The sequence below is a fragment of the Carcharhinus amblyrhynchos genome, chromosome 12, assembly GCF_965287045.1.
Source record: "Carcharhinus amblyrhynchos chromosome 12, sCarAmb.v2.hapA, whole genome shotgun sequence".
Classification (NCBI taxonomy): domain Eukaryota; kingdom Metazoa; phylum Chordata; class Chondrichthyes; order Carcharhiniformes; family Carcharhinidae; genus Carcharhinus; species Carcharhinus amblyrhynchos.
Window position 1 is genome coordinate 18,431,986 of NC_137335.1, and position 19,668 is coordinate 18,451,653.

General features: G+C 43.9%; 1 protein-coding gene across 1 annotated transcript in view; it reads right to left on the reverse strand.

The window, feature by feature from the left end:
• Positions 1–11,917, reverse strand: part of acss1 (acyl-CoA synthetase short chain family member 1) — a 78,966-nt gene extending 67,049 nt beyond the window's left edge. Inside the window, exons 1-4 of the mRNA XM_080199753.1 lie at positions 11,551–11,917; positions 3,315–3,411; positions 2,305–2,504; positions 410–585 (exon numbers count right to left, since the gene is read on the reverse strand). Coding sequence (XP_080055879.1) covers positions 410–585; positions 2,305–2,504; positions 3,315–3,411; positions 11,551–11,917 — 840 coding nt within the window. The remainder of the gene's footprint in view (positions 1–409; positions 586–2,304; positions 2,505–3,314; positions 3,412–11,550) is intronic.
• Positions 11,918–19,668: the final 7,751 nt, after the last annotated feature.

A 19,668-nucleotide genomic window follows, 5' to 3' on the forward strand; every position in this document is an offset into this window, starting at 1 on the left:
TTGTTAGGCAAGGGAATCAAAGTTTAGTAGGGATAGATAGAAGATGGAATTCAAAACACAAACAGATCAGCCACAACCTTTTTGAGAGGCACAGCAATCTCAAGGGGCTGAACATCTTACTTCTGTTTCAATTTCATATGCTCATAAGCATTTCTGGATGTTCTGAGTTCATAAACACAAGAGCTTTTTTCTAAGAATTACCGTGCTTCTTCGCTAGATTGGATTTTATACCGGATATCTGTATCTTTCCTCTAGTATTAAACAATACCAATACATGTAACAGTAAGTAGCAAACTTTCCAAAGTAGCAAATTTTACTCATCCCAAGTTTATAAGGAAGGAGGATAAGCCTTCCCAGCACCCACAGAGACTCATTTAAATTCAAAGGTGTCACTGTAATGATGACTTACTTCCTCAAGTGGTATATCAATGTTGGTCATAAGAACCTTATTGTCCGTTCTCTGTCCCACAAAGACATGTTTTATGGTGGGACATGTCTTTACTGCCTCATCCACCACCGTCTTGAGCTCAATAATACGACCACCACGGACTTCTTGATTGCAGGTGATAATGGCCTTGCATTTGGCTAATTAGTCAAAGACAAACATTCATTAGGCACTGTTTTGAAAAAAATGATGCTACTGATATGCATTTCCTCAGCTAAAAATCTGGATCTAAAAACGGGGATCAGTGTCATAGCTGGGCTATACAACATGCCCTGAGGTCAGCTGTAATACAGACGACACAGCTGTGACCTTGAATAATATTCAGTATCTCCAAGCAGGCACCCAAGCCCTGTTGCTCAGCCTCTTGTTTTTGTATCCTCTCCTTCCAGATATTGGGCAACAGTGAGTGGTGAAGTCAGTGTCAAACCAGCCTCGAATGACATCCAAAATCACAAGGGCTTCTTTGTCATTGTGATCAGTCACTGATTTCAATTTGGCTTGTGAGCATTGCAAAGAAGGATCTGTCCAACTACAGAACAAACTTGGCTTCATTACTTTCTGAATAGCGACTGTCGCATGAACAATGGAAATCAAGTGATGCTTTGGAAACAGATGAATTTAAGCGGTTTTGTGTTTTAGCTACTTCCCTAACAAAAATAATGGCTACAGCAATTCAAAGCAAAAATACATTTTGAGATGACTATTTAATCATTAATGTAATATAAGTTGTGTTACAGAAATGGTCCCTACTTTCCCTGTGTAAAATACACAGCATATACATTTGCTTAAGTAGAAACAGAAAATGCTAGAAATACTCAACAGTGATCACAAACTGAAATGTTAACTCTTGTTTCTCTCTCCCAGTTGCTGCCAGACCTGCCTGTTATTTCCAGCATTTTATATTTTTTTTCTAATTTCCAGCATTTAAATGTATATTTTCACAATGGGCCATAAATTCTTTCCATTATTTTGGTTATCCATTAAATCATAAACAAAAACCATGGTGGCACATTGGTTAGCACTGCTGCCTCACACACCAGGTACCAAGGATCAATTCTGACCTAGGGTGACTAGACGTGTGAAGTTTGCAACTTCTGCCCGTGTCTGCGTGTGTTTCCTTTGGGTGCTCCAGTTTCCTTTCACAGTCCAAAGATCTGCGGGTTAGGTTGATTGGCCATCCTAACTTGCCCCTTAGTGTTGGGGGATTAGCTGGGTAAATACGTGGGATTATGGGGATAGGGCCTGGGTGAGATTATTGTGAGTACAGGTTCGATGTGCCAAATGGCTTTCTTCTACACTGTCGATATTCTATGATTCTATTCTATAAATGGGACATTTTTGTACATTAGCGAAATATATTGATTAGATAAACTGACATCAATTAAGCAAATACGCATAAGAGAGTCTCATGTGGATAGTCCAGACACAAGATTTTTTAAGTATTTTTTCATGGGCTGCAGCTGTCACTAGCAAGTCTATATATAAACTATTCCAGAATAACAATTAAATTACATTGCTGTAGGTCTGAAGTCATATGTAGACCAGTTCAGGTAAGGATGGCAGATTTCCTTCCCTCAAGGACATTTGTGTTCCAGATGGGTTTTTATGACGATTGATTATAGTTTCATCATTAGCATTACTGTGACTAGCTTTCAATTCCAGGTTCTTATTAATTAACTAAATTTAAATTCCATCAGCTACCAAAGTGGGATTTGAACTCAGACCACCAGAGCAGTACACTGGGCCTCTGGATTAACGGGCCAGTGGTATTACCAAACATCACCATTGCCTTGCTTGTATTGAAAACGAATGCACCACTTCAACAAATTAATAAATTACAAAAGATTTTGTCTACCTACCATCACGGATCCTGCCACTCAGTGCTTGACTGCTGAACCCTGCAAAGATCACCGTATGCACAGCACCAATCCTGGCGCAAGCCAACATTGCAGCTATGCCCAAGGGAGATACCGGGAGGTAGATGGCAACTCTGTCCCCTTTCTGCACCCCATGGCGCTTCAAGGTGTTAGCCAGTCGGCATGTAGTCTCCAAAAGTTCCCTGTAACATAAAACATCCATTTACTAATCATTGAAGGGGATGGTTGGGGCTGGTTGTCAACAATTGTCCAGTTTCCATCAGGCAGCAGGGTGACAGTTAAAATGGAGGGGATTAAACAACTACGCTGTTCCAATTTGAAAATGGCTTATGAGGCATCTGCCTGAATCAGAGAGGAGCCTCATACACATGTGCACACTGGGGTTCTATTATGTCACTGGGATTCAATGCTACCTTGACCTGGTAGAGAGTTGCTCTGGCAGCAGTAAGCACGATAGGACTTTGAGGAGGCCTTTCTAACTGGTTTAAAAACTTGCTTTGTTTTAACTTTCGCTGGAAGTAAATTTACCTACCTTCAGTGCACTTCTCAGTCCCATAAAGGCCTTCTCTGTCTTGGGCTCCATCTTCCCTCGTGAAGCTTAAAAAGTGGTAAACGCTTTGTTTTTTTCTGATGAAGATTCCAAATTCAGTTATAATGTGTGACCAGTGCTCTAAACCGCGTGGTTATTGTTAGTTCCCATTTTATTCTATTCGTCTGTAGGAATAGGGAAACACTAGCATCTTTACTTGCCCTGAGGGCATGGAAAATCAGGATTGTGAGACTGGGTTCACATGAAGGACCAACAGTTTCAGGTTCATTCCATCAGAGAACATCCACAAAATATTATTATGTCATGATAATCCAGTATTAAATTAATACTGGATTATCAAATTAATTGACTCATTCAATTTAACAACTTTCTACAAAAGTGACCGCGTTCAAGATTGTTCATTAAACGGCTTTAAAGAGCTATTGTATGTGAAAAGTTGTACCTGTATGTAATCCTTACTTCAGTGCCTGGTTCATCCCTCTCCCAAATCAAAGCCACCCTGTTAGGGGAATGGCTGGCATGGCGATCTAAACAATTCACTGAGAATAAATCAAAGTTATTAATGTAAGCTAAATGATTACTGTTAGAAGTGACAATTTAATGCAAAGTACCAACAATCAGTTGCATTTATATAGTGCACATAACATCAACCACCATCAACATCGTAAAAGAGACAGAGACGCAATACCACTGTGTATTACATAAGAAACATTACCAACATTCATCCCTTCCCCTTTGAAGGATTGAAGAAAAATTATAACTTCCTGACAAACATCCTTTCCAATAATCCTGAAGAAGCACTAAACATATTAATGCATTTACTTCATGCATGTTATGGGGCTGCTCATCTTAGAATCTTACATTACTGAATGAGGCTATTTGGCCCATCATTCATGTGTCAGCTCTTTGAAAGAATTTCCCAATCCGTTCCACTCCCTTGTTCTTTCCTCCATACCTCTGAAAATCTTTCCTTTTTCAGGCAGATATCCAATCCCTTCTGAAATTCACGATTTTACCTAATTTCACCATACTTGCAGGCACTGTCACCCAGATGACAACATTTTGGTATACAAGGAAAGTTCTCCTCATCTCCCCTCTGTTTCTTTATAAAATCATAGAATCCCTGCAGTGCAGAAGGAGTCCATTCGGCCCATTGAGTCTGCACCAATACACCAATATAGCATCTTACCTAGGCCCGACCCCTGTCCTATCCCCATAACCCCGCACGTTTATTTCCCTAACCTATGGGAAATTTAGCATGGCCAATCCACCTGACCTGCACATCTTTCAAGTGTGGAAGGAAACCGGATCACCCGGAGGAAACCCACGCAGACACAGGGAGAGCGTGCAGACTCTGCACAGACAGTAACCCAAGGCTGAAATTGAAGCTGAGTCCCTGGCCATGTGATGCAGCAGTGCTAACCACTGTGCCACCGTGCTTTCAGTTTGTGAGTTTGTGACCAAAATAAAATGGAAAGAATTTGTAGGCCAATTGAGGAAATATATATCTAAAAGTAAAATACTTTAAATTCTGGAAACCGGAAAAATATAAAATGCTGGAAATGATGGGCAAGTCTGTCCTCTAATTACCAATCCACTTCCTTCAATCTACAATGTAGGTGCATTTAATATAATAAATTGTCTAAAGAGCTTCACAGAAGTGTAACCATACAAATATTGATAATGTGCCAAAGACTGATAATGTCCCAAAATCAGGAATAGTAACTAAAAGCTCAGCAAAGCAAGGGAAAGTGAGGTTTAAAGGGGGAAATCCAGAACTCAAGTCCAAAGGCGCAACCAGCAGCACTGGAATGAAGGAAGTGGAGTCTGTGCAAGAGATCAGAATTGGAGAAGCATGTTTCTCAGTTCTTTGGAGTTGTAGGGCTAATACTAGGTAACAGAGATGTGAAGAGGCAAGGACATGGAGAGATTTAAACACAAGAATGAGAGTTTGTAAATGGAGATGTTCAGGGTCTGGGAGGCAATGTAGGGCAGCTGGCACAGTGGACAGAACTTGGCACAAGTTAAGAAACAGACAGCACGGTTTTGCATGAGCTCAGGTTCATGAGTGTCGAAAGATGGGACACTAGCCAGGAGAGCTTTGGCATAATCAAATCTATGGAGGACAGAAATATGGACCAAGATTTCAGCAGCAGATGAGCTGAGGCGAGGTGGAGACAATGGATGGAACTTAATCCTGCCCATCATGACAGGAAACATGATGGCTGGACCCAATTAATCACAGAAGACGTCATTCATCAATCTCCAGACAGCAGGAAAATCTCCCATAATTAAGTCGGATGTGGGAAGGGCCCATAAGAACATAAGAAATAGGAGCAGGAGTAGGCCATCTAGCCCCTCAAGCCTGCCCCGCCATTCAATAAGATCATGGCTGATCTGAAGTGGCTCAGTTCCACTTTCCCGCTTTCTCCCCATAACCCTTAATCCCCTTGCCTACCAAAAACCTATCTACCCGTGTCTTAAATACATTTAGCGAGGTAGCCTCCACCACTTCAACAGGCAGAGAATTCCAGAGATTCACCACCCTTTGAGTGAAGAAGTTCCTCCTCAACTCCATTCTAAACTGCCCCCCCCTTATCTTGAGGCTGGGACCTCTAGTCCTGCTGTCCTTTCTGAGCGGGAAGAATCTCTCTACCTCTACCCTATCCATCCCCTTCATCATCTTATACGTCTCTATAAGATCCCCCCTCATCCTTCAAAACTCCAACGAGTACAAGCCCAGTCTATTCAGCCTCTCTTCATAGTTCAACCCCCTCAACTCCGGTATCAGCCGAGCCCAATGCAAGAAATTTGCCTGTTCATGGTGGGATGTCATTAGACTCATTAATAAGCCAATTCACACAAATTAGAATTTAATGGTGGGATCCATTATATGTTATATGTGGGGGAAGGCTGGAAGTAGGTCACCTTCATGATGGGGAGGGTTTCCAAATTAGCAGTATTTTCTAACTTTGTTTCTGATTTCCAGTATTTGAAAGATTATTTCTTAGTTTTAACTACAGGTGAAAAGCAGTAGTAGGAGAAATCCTGTGAAAGTTAAAATACAACTGTGGATTAAATTCAACAGTGATTAAATCTCTTAATAATGTAAGTACTTGGAACAACTTGTTCCTTCATCAAGGAGTGGTGCTTTACCTTATTCAGTGTTGCCTTTAATGACTGACACTGCTTCCCTGGATTCATTCAATGCTTCTATCTCCTTCATTCTCCCCATAATCTTTTGGTGGGCATTCAGTCATTGGCTAAGTGCATTTACTCCAAAGGAAAAGACAGACTTTGAACAAGTGTGATTTGGCTGTGATCAGCCTGGGTGGGGGAGGAGGATGAGAGGGGGAGCACTTAGAAAGCTCCCTTTCAGAAATCAGTTATATGCCAACAGTAGCATTGAGGCACTATCACGTGTAAAATAATAAGTAAACGTAAAATTAGCATGCAAACAGGTTACATACTGTTCTCCCAAAGCAGTTCCACCTTGTATTATCCAGATGCTGTCAAACTGGTTTTGCCTTTGTTATTACTGTAACAGGATACATCATTCAGTCTAATTCTTCAGTTGTAAAAAAACTTTGCCAGACCCCATCAGATTGGATTTAAGCATGGCACCTCAGAAAGGATATATCAGCGTTTTTTCTTTTATTCACCAGAATGATGGTTTAACAGCCTCCTGCAGCATGTTTGCAAGCCGCTGGGAGCAGGGAGTGGGGGAGTGTATAGGATAAAGCACGTGATCTCCTGCCTCCCTGCCCATATTATTGTGGTTAAAGGCGTCAGCCTGCCAGCCCATCCTCAGTCCCATTGAGACCCTTAGCTGACCAATTAGTGGCCTATAAATGGTATAATTCTGCCTCTGCTACTAAGGAAGGGGAGGTACCTTGTTTGAGGGATTCACTTTAGCAACCTGGGGCACACCCCAACATCTCACCCTCACTTTGTACCTCCCGTTCCCAATCCCTTCAGCTCCCAAAGTATAACCTTCTATTCACTTCCCCAAGCCTGCACAGAAGGCTGTGGCTGTTGGGGCAATTTAAATTTTTAAGACTGAGATTAATCGATTTTTTTAACTAAGATTTCACTAACGGTAAAGAAAGAACATGAATTGATGTAGCTAGTGTTTTTCACAACCTCAGGGCATCCCAAAGCGGATTACAGACAATTAACAAATTAACAAGTTTAGGGACTGTTGTAATGTAAGAAACTTAATGGGCAACTTTGCCCCACTGGATTCCCAAACACAGCAATAAGAAAAGACCAGTTTTGAATGAGGTTGGTTGGCCAGGGTACAGGGAGAACACCCCCGATCTTCTTTGACATTGTGCCATGGGATCTTTCACATCCACCTGACAAGACAGAAAGAGTCTTGATTTAACTTCCCACCGAAGATGGTACCTCACACATTACTGCAAATCTTTAGTATTACACTGGAGTGTCAACCAAAACTTTGTACTCGTGCCTCTGGAGTGAGACTTGAACCCTCAGCCTTCTGACTCTAAGGCTGGAGTGCTACCTGCTAATCTGAAGATATTATGCTAAACTCTTTTAGAACATGATTGGGAGTTTGGTCAAATTATGTGCATGGGAAGATGATTACTATTCCAATGGACAACCAAGACTGAATCTTTTGTGTTCACTAATGGTGAGCTTGGAAACAAGAAGGGCACATACTTAAGTGGGATGATGGCAAACCAAAACTCCATTGCCCTCCTACCTTCACTCGAATTGACTAAAAATTCTGGACATGACCCATGTTTGGCCTGCCTTGTCACCAATAAATGGAAAAATGCCCAAAATGGTGACATTTGAAATGTTTTTCTGTGGTGATTTAAGAACCTTAGTAGCAGTGGCAATCCTTGGCCTCACAAGTGTAACATGAGCTGCTGCATCTCTTTTCACTCCACGATCCCCTCCATTCCCCATTTTGGTCCTATGATTATGTTGGCCTCGAGTCCACCTGACTGGCCCATATGTGGTGAGCTGCAACAGCATGGCCATTTGATACTCACTTGTAGCACAGTAATGAAGCTAGGTCTGCAAAGCATAAAAAGCAAATCATGGCTCAGCGAAAGGCTATAAACCAACTTCCCACCATTTTTAATAGGCGTCACTTGGAGACAATAACTAACTTGCTCTCTAGGAGTGAGTCTGCCATTTAAATACACTAAAAAGAGTCTGTGCCTCAAATTTAATCAGAGTTTTACTTTTAACATCCAGGACACAAGAAGGCTAGCAGCTGAAGGAAGGCCGGTAACTTTACAGTACTGATTATGGATCAGAGGTAGAAAGAGTGTTATCCCCAGTCCTTGAAGCTTAGATGCTTCCCTCTTGCAATTGAACCGCTCTCTCTAATCTACTGACATTCCACCCACAATGTCCTCTCCAGCCCTCATGATCTAATCATGACTCTCCTCCATTTGGCTCCCCAATCTAATCACTGCCTCACCAATGATGTAGTCTTTGGTCCAACTCGATCTAATCACAGCCTTAATGTCTTCTCCAGTCTCCCAATCTACTCAGCCTCTCCAACATCCTGAATGGTCCTTCCCAATCTAATCAAACACCACCCACCCCCGCCCTAATCCCTTCCTATCTACTCACATCCCTAATGAGAGCTGGCTAGGATATTAATTGGCAGGAAGCTGTGTAAACGAGCAAGAACTTTCCAGCAACCTGGATTAAACTTGCGTTGTACAATGGACACCTCCCAGAATGTGAAGGGTCCTGTCAAGTTCTGTTGGACTCTCAGATTGAACCAGAGAGTTCATAAACAGTTTTCAGCCCAAGCTCCCAATGTCCTCGCTAGCCATCACTGAATCTAATCAGGGCCACTCCAATGTCCTCTCTCCCCCTTGAATCTAATAATGGCCAGGCTGCAATGTCCTCTTCGACTTCCCTACCAGTTACGATCTCCACGCCCCCCGCACTCCATATCCTCTCAGCAAACCTCCCCCCCAATCTAATTACAGTCCACACCAATGTCCTCGCAAGCTTCCCTCATCCAATTACAGACTCTCTGGTGATTTGGCAAATGATGAGTTTCAATGGGCCAAATGGTTCTTTTTTTCATCAAGGCTGTCCTTTCATGGCTACCCCCTTCCCTCGCCCCCAATCTTGACCTTTTGAGGTTATCAGTTGAGCAGTAGTTTGATTAGGTTGCGGTTAGAGCACTGTGGGAGAGACCTCAAGGAGATGTAGAGAGTGCAGAAAAGATCATTAAGGAGATGCCCAGGCAAGGGGCTTCAATCAAGAAGCAAGGTTAAAAATAACTGCATTTCCGTCGCACATTCATGACCACAGGATATCTCAAAGTGCTTTGGAGCTAATGAAGAAGTGTGAAGTGTCGTCACAATTGTAATGAAAGAAATGCAATAGCTCACTTGCACATGACAAGACCCCACAAACAACGATGAAGTAACAACCAGATCATCTGATGAAGAGATGGAAACTGGTTAGGCTTGCTCTGGAATGTCAGTCTAGATTTTGCTGTGCATTGATTCGCTACCATTTTTCCTACAACAAATACTACCTTTCAAAAGTGTTGGACTGTGTGTATGAAGCACTTTAGCAGCCCTAAGGTGAGCAAAGGTACTAATTGAAATTTCAACATTTGAACTGTTATGGAACCTGAAATCTTAAAATACTGTAGCTAAGAAGTTTACTATTTTCAAGTTGTAAACAAAGCCTAGACAGTATTGACCTGAATTTTCCAAGTAGCACAATGCTGAGTACTTTATCACTGACTGCAAAGATTCTCCCAACACAACGCTGCTGCACATTTCCTCCAGGATCTTCCAATCCCAACTATCACAAATATGCAATATCGCCCAGCAACTCCATCAGAGTGGAGCCAGGGGAGTGGAGTGGAGCCAGGGGAGCGGAGTGGAGCCAGGGGAGTGGAGTGGAACCAGGGGAGCAGAGTGGAACCAGGGGAGCAGAATGGAGTAAAAAGTCTGACAATACCAGGTTTCAGTCCAACCGATTTATTTGATAGTAAACTCACTAGCTTTCGGGTTAGCCCCTTCGTCAGGTGAATGGAGAGTTCTGGCCTCAGACAGAACATACAAAGCACAGACAGTTTACAGATTACTGATTAGAATGCGAATCTTTACACCTAACCTACTGTTCAAGTCTTAAAGTGGCCGACAATGTGAGTGGAAGGAGCACTGATCACAGGTTAAAGAGATGTGAATTGTCTCCAGACAGTACAGTAAGTGAGGTTTTGCAAACCCAGGCAAGTCACGGGGGTTACAGATAGTGCGACATGAACCCAAGATCCCTGTTGAGACCGTCCTCATGTGTGTAGAACTTGGCTATCAGTCTCTGTTCAGCGACTCTGCGCTGTCGTGTGTCATGAAGGCCGCCTTGGAGAATGCTTACCCGAAGGTCAGAGGCTGAATGAAGGAGCCAGGGGAGTGGAGTGGAGTCAGGGGACCGGAGTGGAGTCAGGGGAAGAGAGCGCACATCCAACTTTTCCAACACTCTTGCCATATTCTGGGAAGTGGAAAGGTCCAATCGTTTAATGAATATTTGTGAAGTGAGTGAATGAATAGTTCGTGGGTGAGGGAAGTAATTGGATGAGATGAGTGAGGTGGGTGAAAGGGTTAAGTTGATGGGTGAATGAGTGGCCAGAGGAGTTGGGAAGGTAGTAAGTGGTCGGGAGGGTAGGTGGCTGAGATAGGTGGCTGATGAAAGAGTAGTCAGTTCAGGCCAGGGGCAAATCAGGTTGGGATGGAGTAGTCGCATGGATGTCAGGTCATTGGGGGAGGGGGGATGGGGAGAGCTGGGTGGAGCTGGGAACAGTTGATAGTTGGGAGGGTAATTATGTGGGTGGTCAGTAGGGCAGTTTGATCAGACGATGGGGAGTTGGGCAGTCAGGGCATAGCCAGGTGGTGGTTAGCGGGAAGGGTAGTTGGTTTCGGTTGATTGGAGGGTGGTCGGGGTGTTGATTTGGGGGTGGGTTCTGGTGTTCCCCAGGTGATAAACCAGATTTTAATCTAACATTCCCTAACCTAACATGGTAAATATGTGGGATTATGGGGGCAGGTGGGCCTTAGTAAGGTGCTCTGTCAGAGAGTTGGTGCAGGCTGAATGGGCTGAACGGCCCTCTTGCACTGATTCTATGGTAACTATTCAGGTAAGTACAGGGAAACTGATTCCAGCTCAGAGAGACATTTCCTCAGGGTTCCAGGGGCATCGACTGCTTAAACCCCCAAACCTCGGGCATTGAGCACAGGCTGGGGTCCTGTGTCTGGGATCAGAGGCTGAGGCTAGGTCCTGGCGAGCTTCTGAGCTCCTTGAGCTGCTCTGTGAACTCCAGAAAATCGGAATGTAGCGGATGACATGTGGCCACCTCTGAGCAAAAAGGAAAGCGTGATAACCCACTTTCATTTCCCACCGCCGCCCACAAAATCTGCTTGGCTAAAAGTTCAATCTCCTGAAACGAGACGCTTTATGTTTCTTGATATTTCTGCTTTGCCTTCAGTTTATAAAACTTGACACACACACAATCTAAAGATCATGTTCTGCAGACACCATATGGGGAGCTGGGGAGAAGATATTCCTTCATCTTTCTGAAGCCAGTATTGAGCTGGGACTGAGGTCCCCACTATTTTCCCCGCTGATCAGTGGGAACACGCGGCAAAGGACAGAGCAGATATTTCTACCTGACACGTTGAGTTGTCCTCCCAAGAACCAGGCGAATAAGCCTTTGTTGATGTCGCAGTCGTGGACCTGATGGAAGGGCCGGTCCCACACCAGCCTCTCCCTGGCCAGGGTACCCCAGAACAGGTCGGGGTCTCTGATGGAGAAGTCCAACAGGTCGGCGTACGATTTTACCCCGGGGAAGGAGCTGGCCTCCGGCAGGAAGGTGCTGATGGCAGTGGCTGAGGGGATGCTGCAGTGGAACGGCCGGAGCTGGGAGTGAGAAACCCGGGCACAGCCCCTGCTCCCCCCCGGCACCCTGGCGTAGCGAAGGCGGCAGCATCTGAACGGAATCGGCAGCAGGCGGCTGCCCCCCAGGATGGCTCTCATTTGTGCCCCTCTGTCAGTCTCTGTCCGGGAGCAGTGCAGCTGCAAAGCCGGCTCCCGCACAGCAAACTCCTCAGGTAGACCCCAGGTCAACTCAAACTGCCTTCGTGTGGAAGCGGCCCATCCAAGGAGAGCACAGCCCAAAATAGGAAACAGTGCAGCATGAAGAAGACTGCGCTGAGAGGGGCCCCCTTGAAGTAAAGACAGCCAGAGATCTCAGAGACACTGCAGGAGGGTGGGGTGAAGAAGGTTCATATCCACGAATCATCTCTCCCTGCCTGAGCTCACAAAACTCACTGACATCACAAAGAAACTTGAAGCGCGTTTCCCCGGGTTTAAATAGCAGTCAAAATAACATTACAGAAACTCTGCCCATCATAACTCGTGTGCTGATGTTTGCCTCTCAACGACTGTTCAGCAATTATAATAGGATGTGTACGGCCATGTGCTGGTTATCTTAATGAACCAGAATCCAGAGAGCGTGTGTTCAAATTCTACCGGAGTCCTGAAAACCTGAATTAAGTTTAAAAACAACACTGTAGATAAAAAGGTGGTACCGGTCAAAATCTGATACATTGGCCCTCATTGACACTGTCCACACTCACACTCAGCAAACACATTGTCCACACCCATACTGTCCACACAGATACTGTTCATACTCACTGTCCGCTCTCACATTGCCACACTCACTGTCAACACTGATACTGTTCACACTCACGCTGTCCACACTCACACTCAGCATTCACATTGTTCACACCCATACTGCCCACACAGATACTGTTCATACTCACTGTCCGCTCTCACATTGCCACACACACTGTCAACACTGATACTGTCCACATTCACTTTCCGCAGTGATACTGTTCACACTCACATTGCCAACACACACGCTCAGCATTCACACTGTTCACACCCACACCGTCCACACAGATACCGTTCATACTCACACTGTCCACACTCATTGTCAACACTGATACTGTCCACACTCATACTGTGCACAATCACACTGTCCACACTCACATGTTCACACTCACACTGTCCACACACACTGTCAATACTGATACTGTCCACATTCACTTTCCGCAGTGATACTGTTCACACTCACATTGCCAACACACACTCAGCATTCACACTGTTCACACCCACACCATCCACACAGATACCGTTCATACTCACACTGTCCACATTCACTTTCCACACTGATACTGTCCACACTCATACCATTCATACTCACACTGTTCACACTCACTGTCAACACTGATTCTGTTCACAATCATACTGTTCACACTCACACTGTCCACGCTCACGTGTTCACACTCACACTGTCCACACACACTGTCAACACTGATACTTTCCACTCTCACTTTCCACACTGATACTGTTCACACTCACACTGTTCACACTCACACTTTCCACACTCACACTGTCCACACTGATACTGTCAACACCCACACTGTTCACTCTCACACTGTTCACATTCACACTGTCAACACTGATACTGTCCACACTCACAGTATTCACACTGATGCTGTCCACACTTTGCACTGTTTACACTCACACTGTCCACACTTACATTGTTCACACTCATAGTATCCACACTCACACTGTCCATGTTCACACTGTCCACACTCACACTGTCCACACTCACACTGTTCATACTCATAGTATCCACACTCACACTGTCCATGCTTACACTGTCCACTCTCACGCTGTGCACTCACACTGTCCACACTCACACTGTCAATACTGACACTGTTCACATTGACACTGTCCACACTCACACTGTCCACACTTACACTGTTTACACTCACACTGTTCACACTCACACTGTCCACACTCACATTGTTCACACACATTGTTCACACTTGCACTGTTCACACTAACTCTGTTCACACTGACACTGTCGACAATTCACACTGTCCACACTCACACTGTCCATACTTACACTGTTCACACTCACGCTGTTCACACACACTGTTTACACTCACATTGTTCACATTCACACTGTTCACGCTCACATTTTCCACATTGACACTGTTCCCACACATTGTTCACACTCACACTGTTCACGGTCACACTTTCCACACTGACACTGTTCACACTCACACTGTCCGCACTCACAGTGTTCACACTTAACCTTTGTTACACTCACACGGTTTACAGTCACATTGTTCACACTCACATTTTCCACTCTCACACTGTTCACACTCATACTGTTTACACTCACACTGTTCACACTCACACTTTCCACATTCACACGGTTCACACTCACACTGTTTACACTCAATCTGTTCACACACACACTGTTCACGCTCACATTTTCCACACTGATACTGTCCACACTCACACTGTCTACACTCACACTGTTCATGCTCACACTTTCCACGCTCACACTGTTCATACTCATACTGTTCACCCTCACACTGTCCACACTGATACTGTCCTCACTCACACTGTCTGCACTCACATCGTCCACACTCACACCTTCCGCATTCACACTGTCAACACTGAAACTGTCCACACTGAAACTGTCCACACTAACACTGTCACACTGTTCACACTCACAGTGTCCATGCTCACACTGTCCACACTCACACTATCCACACTCACACATCAACACACACACTGTCAACACTCACACGATTCACACTGATACTGTCCGCACTCACACTGTTCACACTCACACGGTCCACACTCACTGTCCACACTCACACTGTCAACACTCACACTGTCAACACTCACACTGTCAACCCACACACTGTCAATACTCACACTATTCACACTGATACTGTCCACACTCATACTTTCCACATTCACACTGTCCATACTCACACTGTCCACATTCACAATGTCAACACTGATACTGTCCACACTCACACTGTCCACACTCTCACTGTCCACATCAACACTGTTCACATCAACACTCTCCACGCTCGCAGTCAACACTCACAGTGTCAACACTGATGCTGTCCATATTCACATTGTTTACATTAATACTGTCCATGTTCATACTGTCTACACTTAGACTCACATTGACAACACTAATACTGCCCATCACTCACACTGTCCACACTCACAATCTCTCCCTCCCCACTCTTTACAGAGGTCCTTTACCTCTGTAATTGCCTGTTACATCTCAAACTTTCTCAAGGACTAATAAAAATGGCAGTACTTGTGGCAGATAACATTCAGCATCACAGTAAATGACATCATGTGCATCACCAAGAAAATGGATTCACTAACAGATATCTTTGAATTCTGTAATCAAATTAACCAATAGGTAGATATACAACCGTACCACCCATGCAGTTCATCTCATAAACAATCTTCAATAAGGGTTCCACATTAGGCAGATAACATCCATAGTCAACTGCGTTCTTGGATTTCTGAGGAGGAATCTTAGTATTGTAACAAAAATATCAGAGTTATAGATTACCAAACATTTGCTTGTCCAGCCCTACATGTGTGGAATCTTTATAAGGCAAGAGATATAATTATAACTGAAGCAATCCAAAGATGTGCTGCCCAATTCCGAATCAATCAGTGTGGAAAATAGACCAGTGTCACATCCTGGATCAAAGATTTAGAAAGGGAATCACTTCAGCAAAGTAGTTAGTACTGCTGCCTCATAGCGCAGGGACCCGGGTTCAATTCCAACTTCGGGTGTCTGTGTGGAGTTTGCACCTTGTGTCTGTATCTGCGTGGGTTTCCTCTAGGTGTTCTGGTTTCCTCCCACAGTCTAAAAATGTGCAGGTTAGGTGGATTGGCCATGGTAAAATTGTCCCTTAGTGTCCTAAAATATCTTAGGGGAATTATGGTTAATCTGCAGAGTTTCAGGGATAGGGCAGGGAAAATCTCTGTCAAAGAGTCAGTGCAGACTCATTGGGCCAAAATGGCCTCCTTCAACACTGTAGAGATTCCATCCTATGAAAGGAGGGAGAAAAAATCAACATGGTCAAGTTCTATAAAATATGGAATACACTGGTGGGGGGAATTGAGGGAAATGAGTATGTGGTTCCCTCCAGTAACGTCAAAACACAAGGTAGCCATCCAACAAACTACAAAGACTATTTGTTTCCGATACAGTGTATCAATGGTCTTTCTTCCCAAGGACAATCCCACAGCTGAACAAGATGTCAAAGGAAATAGTGACAACCCCATCAAGGGAAATAAGAACATAAGAACATAAGAAATAGGAGCAGGAGTAGGCCATCTAGCCCTTCGAGCCTGCCTCGCCATTCAATAAGATCATGGCTGATCTGTCGCTGCTCAGTTCCACTTTCCCGCCCTCTCCCCATAACCCTTAATCCCCTCTCTTATCAAGAACCCATCAACCCGCTTCTTAAAAATATTTAGCGAGGCAGCCTCCACCACCTCAACGGGCAGAGAATTCCAGAGATTCACCACCCTTTGAGTGAAGAAGTTCCTCCTCAACTCCATTCTAAACCGCCTCTCCCTTATCTTGAGGCTGTGCCCCCTAGTCCTACTGTCTTTTTTGAGCGGGAAGAGTCTCTCCACCTCTATCCTATCCATCCCATTCATCATCTTATACATCTCAATGAGATCTCCCCTCATTCTTCTGAACTCTAACGAGTACAAGCCTAGTTTATTCAGCCTCTCCTCATAGCTCAATCCCCTCAACTCCGGTATCAGCCTAGTAAACCTCCTCTGCACTCCCTCCAGGGCCAAAATATCCTTGCGCAGGTGCGGCGCCCAAAACTGCACACAGTACTCCAGCTGCGGCCTCACCAATGCCCTATACAGCTGCAGCAAGACCTCCCTACTTTTATATTCAATTCCCCTCGCTATGAAGGCCAGCATCCCATTCGCCTTCCTGACCACCTGCTGCACCTGCAAGCTGGGTTTTTGCGACTCATGCACAAGGACCCCGAGGTCCCTCTGCACCGTCGCCTGCTGCAGTTTTTCGCCACGTAAGTAATAGTCCTTCCTACCATTCTTCCTACCAAAGTGGACCACCTCACACTTGCCAACATTAAATTCCAATTCACCTTCAGATTATTTTCATTTCTAATTTTCATTATCAGGGCTAGCATATCATCTCATGCCTGGTTTAGCTACCGCTAACTATATAAATGTTGGCAGAATAATGTTATTTGTCTGTGAAGCTGCCATAACCAAAGCAGAAGCTCAATCAGTCATGGATCTGATAAGTTAACTTGTTTCTCTCAGCACGGATGCTGCCCGCACTATTGAGTATTCCCAGTATTTTCCTACTTTTTATTTTAAGATTGTATGGATCCGTCTATAAGCCAAGGAGTAAATATTTTCCTGTGTAGTCACAGAAATTCAGCACAGCAAAAAACAGAAATGGGATAACTTTCCACTGGTGGCATTCCACTTAAAAAAATATATTTTTCTGTGTTGTAGCGGGATACTGCTCAGTCAGTTTATAAAGAATTTGTTTTAAAACTCGTCAGCCACATGGCTCCTGGCTTGGAGACTCCACATGAACTGAGAGAGGAGGATTTGGGATTGAGAGCTTGTGCACATCTGTGCTTTTCAAACACTGACTAAAGTTTCTTGCGTCCGGCAGCTCGGGATGGTTTAATGCAGCATGACTGAGGCTTTTCATGCGTATGGAATTTAGCACCCTCTGGTGTGCTACTTAGGTTCAGCATGTTCAAATAACAAATAATTTAAAGCAATATTTTTATTATTTCCACAATCGATCCTTGTTGTTCCATGTATATCATTTAAAAACACGTTTATGGTCATTTCTTTATATTCATTAATCTACAAAACAAAATAGTATTCAAAATAATTCCAAAATACATTGTTTTTTTAAACATTTTAAGTGATTTAAAATATGGAGGTTACTATTGCAGTGATAAATTGTTCTCCATGTTTTGTAATGTAATTACTTCAGCCATATGTTCTCATCCCTGTTTCAGTCGGGTTATTGCTGCAATCAAATACTTTTTCGAAAGGATCATTATTGCAGTCAGAGACTCTTGTGTTTCTATCGGGCTAATACCACAGTCAGTGATTCATATTCCTCATTCCATCACATTATTGAAGCAATGGGGTATTCATACATCTATTGTTATACAGGTAATACTGCAGTCCAAGCTCCTTATCCCTATTTCTAAAAAGTACAGCTGAATTCAGTTTTAAACAGTCACAGATTCATATTTATTTTCTATATGTTCAGGGATATGGGCATAGCTGACTAGTCTAGCATTTATTACCCATCCCTACTTGCCCTTGAGAAGATGGTGGGGAACTGCCTTCTTGAACTGCTGCATTCCATGTTGTAGGAACACTCAGAGGGCTGTCAGGAGGGGAGTTCCCAGATTTTGACCCAATTATAGTGAAAAAACACCAATAACTGTTCCAAGTCAGGATGATATGAGACCTAGAGGGAAACTTGCATGTGGTGGTACTCCCATGCATCTGCTGTTAGGAAAGCAGAGGTAGTTTTAGATGAGCTATATTTGTATTGTTAAATATTAGAAATAGGTATAGATTTTAGTGGGTTTAATTTTATGTTTCTGTGTAAGAAAGAGTAAACCTTTAGTTAGATTCATATTAGACAATGGGGTTTGCATCTGGAGGTTAGGTTTGAACTCAACTGCACTTAGAGAGGGTTATGGGATGAAAAATAAACAAACTGGGAGAAATATAAAGACTTTGCTTAGAAACCAGAGCACCTTTAGTGTAGGAATGTAGATTTAGCTGCATTTATTGGTAGTTGGTTTTGGTGGGCTAGAGCACTGCCAGTTGGTTTTAGTAGGCTAGAGAGGGATTATCTCTCTCAGTTTTTGTAGAAGAAAAGCCTTACCATGGAGTAATATTTAAGATTAAAAGTGCAGGAAACTTAAAGAAGAGCTATATAAGTAAACTAGAGAAATTAAGAGAAATTTCTAAAAGTCTAAAGTTAAAGGAACAAAGAGGAACTGACATTTGGAGCAGGATGCTGCTTATGGAAGTCAGAGTCAGACCTGGGCGTCACGGTGTACAGTGATTAGTATTGCTGCCTCACAGCGCCAGGGACCCGGGTTCAATTCTGTCCTCAGGTCACTGTCTTTGTGGAGTTTGCACATTCTCTCCGTGTCTGCATTGATTTCCTCCAGGTGTTCCAATTTCTTCCCACAAAAATGTGCGAGTTAGGTGATTGGTGATGCTAAATATGTACACCATGGCCATGTTTAACAGGGTAAATAGGAGGGGTTAAGGAGATAAAGTCTGGGTGGGATTGTGGTCAGTGCAGAAACAATGGGTCAAATGGCCTCCTTCTGCACTGTGGGGATTCTATGATTTATTGCTTCTGGGAAGAGAAGAGCTAGTGAGGTTGGCTGCAGACAAAGCCACATATCAGAAGTTTTGTATCCTTATTGCCAGTGTTTAAAGCAATAATATTCTGCTGGGGACTGAGTACCTGAGTTAGTGTAAAAGCATTTAAGACGAAGGAAACCAGAAAGGAGAAGTGGAAGACCCAGTGCTAGGTTAGGGCAGCATGGTAGCACTGCTGCTTCACAGCTCCAAGGACCTGGGTTCAATTCCCGGCTTGGGTCACTGTCTGTGTGGAGTTCGTATATTCTCCTCGTGTCTGCATGGGTTTCCTCCAGGTACTCTGGTTTCCTCCCACAGTCCAAAGATGTGCAGGTTAGGTTGATTGGCCATGCTAAAATTGCTCCTTAGTGTTCTGAGATGTGTAGGTTAGAGGGATTAATGGGTAAATATGTAGGGATATGGGGGTAGGGAATAGGTGGGATTGTGGTTGGTGCAGACTC